Here is an 8623-nt window from a genome sequence, read left to right as displayed (position 1 = left end):
CAGTCTCCGCGGTGAACGCCACGTGAGCGTTATTTTTGGAAAGTCAGAAGGGACACCCAGAAGTTCACGATGAACAAACTCTCCGAGTGTTAAGTGGAGACAGGATCTTACCTCACTGCCCTCACCCTAACCCGGCCGGGTGGGGGTGCCCCGCCCCAGCCCCCCTGCCCTGGGGCGGCCCTCCCGGAATCCCTGGGGATTCTCTTTGCTTTCTGGCTCAGGCAGGGGGCAGCCCTGTGTCCAGCCTGTCTCTGGGGTTTCCTTGGTGTCCTGCACTGGCTCAGCCTGTCCCTGGGCACCCCAGGCCCTCAGAGGCTGTCCACAGGGGGCTGCCTCCCCAGGGCCTGTGTTTCCGTCTCCCTGTGGCCTGGAGGGCGGAGCTCCGCGGCGGCGGTGGGGGGGTCCCCAGCACTGGGGTTGATGCGTGCATGGGCATCTCCTGTGTCGGTGCCTGGTTCTCTCTGTCTCTCTGTCCCTCCCCTCCTCGGCCTTTCTCTGTCTTTCTCTATGTCATCATCCCCCTCCCCGGGGTTCCCCCTCCTCACTGCAGCCAGAAGGAAGGCTCTGCTGGGAAAGGCCATGGGGTCACCACTTCTCCCTTCTGTGGCCTCCTCTCCCTGCCCTCTGTTGGGGCCTTCCATCCCCGAGAGGTGTGGCCAAGGAGGGGACCAGGGGCTCCTCCTCCATCCCTGCTTGACTCTCCACTGGCCCCATGTACCGGGCAGTGAGTCAGAAAGGGAAGGGGAAGTGGGGGGCCTCAACCAGGGCCTGGGCTTCCCCCTGGGTGGGACCTAAGTCCTCTCTCTCCCTGAGGGTTCTCCCTGCCCCAACCCCTGGAAGCAGAGTTCGCCAGAGCCATGGCCACGGGACTTGTTCTGGCCCTCGCCCTCTGGGTGGGCTGCTCACCCTGCCTCGGGAGAGAAGGTACGTGGGGACCCCAAGGGGTGGGGGGGCCAGGACAGAGGGACACTGTCTGGGGACTGGGCTTTGTCTGCTGTGGGACATTCTGGGTGGATTAGGAGCTCACACACCTACTGTGTACCCCCTGGTGGGAAGGGGTGACCATCCCATTGCATGGACAGGGAAACTGAGGCACGGGGAGGATGAGTCCTACCTGAGGGTGACACCAGGATGTGGCAGCTACAGCCTGGAGGGAGGGAAGCAGAGAGAGAGAAATTTTAGTCGTCTGCATTCATTTCATGTGATTAAAAATAAAACTATCACAAAGAGGGGGGTCCAGTAAAACATCTCCCTCCTATCAGAAATCCCCTCCATCCCCAGGTCCCCTCTGTGGCTCCCACAACCTCAGTTTCTCCATCTGGAAAATGGGCTAACAGTCCCTTCCTTGCTGGGTTGTAGCAGGGCTGAGAGACGAGGTAGACGCCTTTCATTCAGGTACTTATTGTTTCCACAAACCCTTGTTAGTCACCTACTGTGTTCCCAGCACTGGCTGGCAGCGCGGCAGGGGCTGAGGCATGGTAGAGCTTTGACAGTCCTGGGTGAATCAGAAGTTCACGAGCCTCTCCACTTCTCTCTCTGGGACCCCAGCAGCTCCCACCCAACCCAGGCTGCAGTGTCAGGCCTCTAGGTACCCAGTCGCCGTGGACTGCTTCTGGACCCTGCCGCCTGCTCCAGACTCCACCAGGACCACCTCCTTCATCGCCACATACAGGTCAGAGAGCCTGGAGGGCTTCCTGGGGATTCCAGGGCTGGGCTGACACGCTAGGATCTGGGCAACTGGAGACTTAATGAGAGCCTGAAACCCCTGGGATTCTAGAGCAGGCACCAACCCTTGGAAACATAATCCCTAAGCTACATTCTGCGAGCCACGTGTGGAGGGTGAAATTTTCTAGAAGCCACATTTTAAAAAATAAAAAGAAATGGATGACATTGATTTTAATATTTTATTTAAATAATATCTGAATATTACAACCAGCATTTAATATGGTTGAACGCAATGTAATTTAACACGCTTATATATGATTCATATATTTAAATTTATACCAGAAGTTGATTTAATATCACTTAATATGATTATCTAAAGTATTATTTCAACAGGTAATCCATACTTTAAAAATTAATGAGTTATTTTACGTTCTGTCTTGTTACACTAAGTCATGGAAATTCCATGTATGTCTTACGTGATAGCATGTTTCAATTCAGATGCTAAATTTCCATCAGAAATTCTTGGTCTCTGATGAGATTTCATACAATTTATGTTTGGAAAAGCAGATTCACCCACCAAAGTTGTCCTGAGAAACTTTTCCAAGGCTTCTGATAACTGGAAACTTTTCATTTAGATGAGATAAAATAAGATAAAAAGTTGCAGTTGGTTGCCCTGGCCACACTCGAACTGCGGGGTGGCCACCTGGGGCTGGTGCTGCCCACATCCACACGCAGAAGCCCAACATTTAGGATGGATGCTGCACAGAGCTCCTGGGAGCGTGCTGAGCTCGAGTCTCCAGAGTCTGAAATCTTGGGATGTCAGAACTAGAGAGAATTGGAATCTTATTATTTCGGATTCTGGCGTCTGTGAATCGTAGGCCTGGAAGTACTGGAATTCCAGGGCTGGAGTGTTGACATTCCAGAAACCTTTAGAACTGGACCCTAGCATCTTCCCGTGGGGTGTTACCCCAGACCCTGGGTCACCTGGGCTCTGTGATGTTGGGGTGAGCAGCTCCCCCAGGGACCTGCAGCCAAGAGCAGGACCCCAACCCGGGGCTGCTCACCCCCTGTCCGCACTTGGGGTCCAAGGCACAGGCAGGGCAGCAGGAAGTGCTAGGACCCTCACAGCGCCCGCCCCGTGTCTAGGCTTGGAGTGGCGGCCCAGGGGCAGAGCCGGCCCTGCCTCCAGCCCAGGCCGGAGGCCACCAGCTGCACCATTCCTGACGTCCAGATGTTCTCCATGGTGCCCTACGTGCTCAACGTCACAGCCGTCCACCGCCAGGGCGTCAGCAGCAGCTTCCTGCCCTTTGTCCCGGAGAACATCAGTGAGTGGGGGTGGCGGTGAGGGTGTGGAGGGGCGCCGGCTTGCTCCTGCTCCTCCCTCCTCTCACCATTCCCCTCCTCCCACCTGTCACTCATCCTGTCCATCTGTCCTGGATCCTGTGGGCCCCGCCTTCATAGCTCATCAAGAATCTGCCCACTTCTCCTACTCCTGAGCCCCTACCTGGTCAGATCTCTATCATCAGTGCCTACCTGGACCAGCGCAGTTCCCTCGGTTCTGGTACCCCAGCTCTTGCCCTCAACCCCTGTCTGTCTTCCCCACAGCGGACACTGGAGGGCGCCTCTGAGCCCCGAGTCAGATTTTGCCCTAGGCTCCCATCCTCTCCCTCACAGTCTGTCCTCCCTGCAGTGGCCACCAGAGGGCGCCTGTGAGCTCCCAGTCAGGTCCCGCCCCTCTGCCCAAGCCCTCCAGGGCTCCCACTTCCCTTGGGGTAAAAGCCTGAGGCCCCCCCCCCCCCGCAGCCCACAGGGCCTTGACCTGTCCCCCGTCCCCTTCCCGCCCTCTTTCCCTCCCTCTGTCCCCCTCACTCTATTCCATCCACACCTGCCTCCTCCTTGTACCTCCAACAAGCTAGGCATGGTCCTGCCCCATGCCTTTTGCAAACTGTTCCCTCTGCCTATATTTTTAAAAATTGCAGCCGTCATACATTACTGTTGATTACTAGAAGATAGTCTGGCAGAGTTAAACATAAGCGTTAAACGTAAGTTACCACGTAACTCCCAGCAACCCCAGTTCTAGGCATGTATCTAAGAGAAATGGAAACACATGTACACATGAACACAAGTGTTCATAGCAGCACGACCCGTAATAGACAAGTAGAAACAGCACAAGTGCCCCTGCAAAGCGCGTCCCTCCACACACGGGAGCGTCGCTCCGCCGTGAAAGGGAGAGCATCCCTGACAGCCGCCCCCGCGGGGACGGACCCCGAGAGCACGGTGCTCAGGGAGAGAAGCGGGCACAGAAGGACACGCAGCGTGTGGCTCTGTTCTTAATGAAACATCCAGAACAGGCCAGTCCACAAAGAGAGAGAGTGGTTTAGTGGTTGTCAGGGCTAGAGAGGGAGGAATGGGGGGTGACTGCTAAGGGGGATGGGATTTCTTTTGGGAGTGATGGAATGTTCTGGTTTAAATAGTGGTGATGGCTGCACAACTCTGTGGATATACTAAAAATCAATGAATTGTATATTTTTAAAAGGTGAGTTTTGTGGTATGTTTTGTGGTATTTCTGAGACTGTGTCAGAAAACATTACAGTCCGCTCCCCTCTTTGTGCTCCTGAATTTTCTTCCCTCCTTTTTATGACCTTCAGATTTGCCTCTTGTCTGTTGTCTTCTGCTCTGATGGACCGAGAACCCAGAGGACAGGGCTTGGGTTGGGGCTGGCCCTACTGTGTCCCCTGTGTCCCCAGTGTCCAGGACATGGTTGAACACTCAGTAGGCACTCAGTATTTATTGGCTGATTGTATAAATGATTGAACAAATGTGCCTTCCGCTGACCCTGCCTCCTGCTTGCCCGTCAGTCAAACCAGACCCTCCGGAAGGCGTACGCCTGAGCCCCCTCCCTGGGCAGCGACTGTGGGTACAGTGGGAACCCCCCCGGTCCTGGCCTTTCCCCGAGATCTTCTCACTCAAATACCGGCTTCGCTACAAGCGTCATGGAGCTACCCGCTTCCGCCAGGTGAGGAGGACTGGGGGACGGGTGGATGGTCCCAGGGCGAGGAAGCAGCACGTGCAAAAGGTGCAGTGCGCCTGGATCACAGCTTGGGGCGCTAGAGAGCGACATACAGGCAGCCCGGCAGTTTCCTCCTGGGCGTCCACTCAAAAGAATTATAAACAGGGACTCAAATACTTGTACACGAACATTCCCAGCAGCACTAGTCACAACGACCGAAAGGTGGAAACAACCCAAATGCCCATCAGCAGATGATGGAGACACAGAACGAGGTCCCTCCACACACGGGAGCATCGCTCAGCCGTGAAAGGGAGAGCAGCCCTGACACCCGCTCCCACGGGGACGGACCCCGAGAGCGCGGTGCTCAGGGAGAGAAGCAGGCACAGAAGGACACGCAGTGTGTGATTTCACATATATAAAGTGTCCAGAACAGGCTGGTCCACAGAGAGAGAGAGTGGGCTCCTGGTTGTCAAGGGCTGAAGGAGGGGAGCGGAAGTGATCGCTGAGTGGGACAGGGTTTCTTTTGGGGTCATGGAATGTTTTGGAACTCGAGTGGTGATGGTGGCACAACACTGCGAATGTGCTAAATGCCTCTGAATTGTGCATTTCGGGATGGTTACATTTATGTCATGGGAATTTCACCTGAATGGAGAGCAACACACATTGTTTTAAATTTTTAAAAATTTTATTAATTTTTGTGGGGGGCAGGTAGCGAGGTTTATTTATTTACTTAACGGAGGTGCTGGGGATTGGACCCAGGACCTCATGCATGCTAAGCTGGCACTCTACCACTGAGCTACACCCTCCCCTGCCATCGTTTTAAACTCTTAAAAAATAAAAAATAAAGGCAGGGAACCGCTGAGCATCTGGGAAGGTCAGTCGTGTCCTGGGCAGCCTCGGGCACTAGGGCAAGGAGCTGAGTCTCTGCAGGGTTGAGGCTTTTGCCATCCTGTCCCACAAAACTTTCTGCCACAGTGGAAATATTCCATATCCACATTGTCCCGGATATGAGCTACCGGGCGGTAGCAACATAGAGAGTAGCCAAGGAACTGGCTTTAAGTTTTATTCGGCGCTCATTAATTTCACTGTGTAAATGTTTGCAACTTTTTTAAATGGAGGTACCAGGAACTGAACGCATGCGCTCTACCACTGAGCTATTTCCTTCCCCCCCTGCAATTTCAAAATTGAGACAGAATGCACATGCCACGAAGCTGAGTGTTTTATAGCGCACAAGCCAGGAGCCCTGAGTGGACTCATAGGCTGTTCAACCATTAATTGATCTAAATTTAAAATGTAAAGTGTCACATCCAGCTGCCACATGGGACAGCTCGGTGAGCGAGGAGGGAGACAGACCTGGGCTTGGGAAGCTGCCTGTGGTGGCTGGCTGGGGACACGCTGAGGTGAGGGGGGACCTGGACCAGGAGGAAGACTGTGCAGGGGCCAGGGACAGAGAGGACAGGCCAGATGGAGGGAGAACAGAAGAGGCAGAGCTGAGCGGGTGTCTCATCACAGATGAAATCTGTGCCTGAGTGAGGACACGGAGCAGTCAAGGCAGTGAAAAGAAGAATTTATTACATTTCCTGAGAGAAAGGGGCACACTGCACCACACAGGTCACATCAGGCCTGCGGGGCCAGGGGAGAGCCCAGGCCGGAGCGCAACTGGGGTTCCCGCGGGAAGGGTGAGGCATGGCAGGTCAACAGCTTAGAGGTGGCGCGTTTCAAGAATTCCAGGGGCTCCGGGCTGCAAGGTGGTCTCCAGCTGCCTGGTACCCAGCTCTGCGGTGATTCAGGGCCGGGGCAGGGGGTGTGGGATGGTGTGTGAGGTAGAGGAAGGGGGTTGAATGGGGTGTGGACTCAGGATTGATTGGCTTGTCTATGAAAGGCATGCTCCTGGTTGATCAAGAATTGATGAGCTCCGGGAGGGGCAGTCTCTCCCTGGTCAGCAGGATGTTTAAGATGTCCAAAGACGTGGAAGGGGCCGCCGATGGCATGCCTTTAGGATGGGCATTTGGTGCCTGAGTCCTGGCACAGCAGCCTGAGCTGGGGGACAGAAGGCTCCATCACAGCCTCCTGTTGCTACTCAGCCGGCACTCCTTCTGCTCTCAGGTGGGGCCCATTGAGGCCACGTCCTTCACCCTCAGGGCTGTGAGGCCCCAAGCCAGGTACTGCATCCAGGTGGCTGCCCAGGACCTCACTGACTACGGGGAATCGAGCGCTTGGAGTCTCCCTGCTGCTGCCTCTGTCACCCTGGGCAAGTAGTAGGGGCCTCCCAGCACCCCCTAAAGAGGGGCTGGATCCTTGCCATTCACCTGGGGATGAATGGGATCTATCTGACCTGGGTTCGCTGCTGCCGAGTTGCTGGACAACCTTGGACAAGTGACTTTGCTTCTCTGAGCCTCCAATTCTCAATCTGTGAATGGGGATGTATTCCTTCCCTCTTTTGAAATAGTGCAAAGTTTCGTGAACTGTGAATATGAGGGGTTTTTTTTCACTTGTTCAATTAGAAAAGGGTCATTGCCACTGGAATCGGGACTCTTCCTCCTCTTCCTTCAACAGAGGAGAGTCTGGGAGGAGAGGGCAGACCAGACACACACAGTGAATCCCTGCTCTGTGTGTGAGGTCAGGGCTGGACCAGAGGAAGAGATGGGCTGGGGGAGTCAGGGCAGGGGTGGAGGCGTTCTGCCTGGGATAGAATGGTGAAATGCATTCGGTTCAGCAGTTGGGTTCACTTGCCTCCTCAGAGGCTACCTAGTTGTGAGCCCCACTGTGGTGGGCACAAATGGGACATGAGTTTGTCTGGGAAGATTTCTCTGAGGAGGGGGAAAAACAGCCAGTCCCTGAAGCGTTTTCTCAATCCAGGGGTTTCTCTGTGCTTTTCACTCAGGTCTCAAGTCAAAGGTCAATTCCTCCAAGAAGCCTTCCCCGACCACCTCATCTATGGCAGGCAGAATAATGACTCCCTAAAGATACCCATGTCCTAATCCCCAGAAGCTGTGACTATGGTACCTTACATGGCAAAAGGGACTTTGCGTATGAAATTAAATTAATGATCTTGAGGATTCTTAATTTAAAGATTAAGGATCTTTCATTAGCTTAATGAAAATGAAGTAAAGTTATACTGCGTTATTCAGGTGGCCCCAGGTAATCACAAGTGTCCTTATAAAAGGGAAGCAGGAGGGTCAGAGGGAGACATAGGAGGTCATGTGACAATGGTAGCAGAGGTCAGAGTGAGACAGGGCCGTGAGCCATGGAATTCCGACAGCGTCTAGGAGCTGGAAAAGTCAAGGAAACAGATTCTCTCCTGGAGCCTCCAGAAGGAACCAGTCCTACCACCCATTTTAGGCTTGTGATCTCCAGAACTATAATAAATGTGTTGTTTTGAAGTATTGAGCTAGTGGCATTTTGTTACAGCAGCCACAGGACACTGACACATCGGAAGTAGCCACTACTCATCACTTTTTATCCTGAAGGTCTCTGACACGGAACAAACATTTGTAAAAAGGAGGGAGGAGGTCAGGGAAGGGACATCCTCTTTAGAGGGACTATGCAGAGGCAAGCAATGGTGGGAGGACAGCAGGGAGCTAACGTGTGTGTAGGGGTAAGTAGATTTGGAGCCTGGTCTTTGAGTCTCTGCCTGTGACTCAAGATAAACTTGGGGTAGGGCGACCAGGGTGCTCCTTTGTGGACATGTGTGGCCCTTGAGAACTGTCCCAGTCCCCAGGTGAGCGCTAGGGACACAGGAAAAGTGTGTGGGTTCCCAAGGCCCAACACACAGGGTAGGCGCCCAACAGTGAGCCCTTTATTTGCTGAATGAAAGAACAAATCCGGAAATGTCGCGACCACCGGCCACGTCGAAATTTTAACGAGACGCCGCTCACCTCTAGGGGGCCAGCACCTCCCGGAACCTTTGTTGTGCACCACCGAGTTTGCAACTCGGAAGGGAAGACA

General features: G+C 53.9%; 1 protein-coding gene across 3 annotated transcripts; it reads left to right on the top strand.

The window, feature by feature from the left end:
- The first annotated feature begins 46 nt into the window (after positions 1 to 46).
- Positions 47 to 8503, top strand: EBI3 (Epstein-Barr virus induced 3). Of its 3 annotated transcripts, none has more exons than XM_032465908.1 (6): positions 47 to 924; positions 1552 to 1672; positions 2812 to 2990; positions 4524 to 4681; positions 6782 to 6926; positions 7560 to 8503. In XM_032465908.1, the coding sequence occupies exons 1-6, from the start codon at positions 858 to 860 to the stop codon at positions 7637 to 7639; spliced, it is 750 nt and encodes a 249-aa protein (XP_032321799.1). In that variant the 5' UTR covers positions 47 to 857; the 3' UTR covers positions 7640 to 8503. The 3 variants fall into 3 exon arrangements, with proteins under 3 accessions (XP_032321799.1, XP_032321798.1, XP_006179379.1); XM_032465907.1 differs by having other exon boundaries at positions 1549 to 1672; XM_006179317.3 differs by lacking the exon at positions 7560 to 8503 and having other exon boundaries at positions 1549 to 1672; positions 6782 to 6934.
- The last annotated feature ends 120 nt before the right edge of the window (positions 8504 to 8623 follow it).

The sequence above is a fragment of the Camelus ferus genome, chromosome 22 (assembly GCF_009834535.1).
Source record: "Camelus ferus isolate YT-003-E chromosome 22, BCGSAC_Cfer_1.0, whole genome shotgun sequence".
Taxonomy (NCBI): Eukaryota; Metazoa; Chordata; class Mammalia; order Artiodactyla; family Camelidae; genus Camelus; species Camelus ferus.
The sequence above is the reverse complement of the archived record's forward strand: the minus strand, read 5'-3'. Positions and strand labels throughout refer to the sequence as shown.

Coding starts and splice junctions, on each gene's coding strand:
- EBI3 (XM_032465907.1), top strand. CDS start 858: ATGGCCACGGGACTTGTTCTGGCCCTCGCCCTCTGGGTGGGCTGCTCA. Junction 2,991..4,523: donor CTTTGTCCCGGAGAACATCA/GTGAGTGGGGGT, acceptor CTTGCCCGTCAG/TCAAACCAGACCCTCCGGAA. Junction 4,682..6,781: donor GAGCTACCCGCTTCCGCCAG/GTGAGGAGGACT, acceptor TTCTGCTCTCAG/GTGGGGCCCATTGAGGCCAC.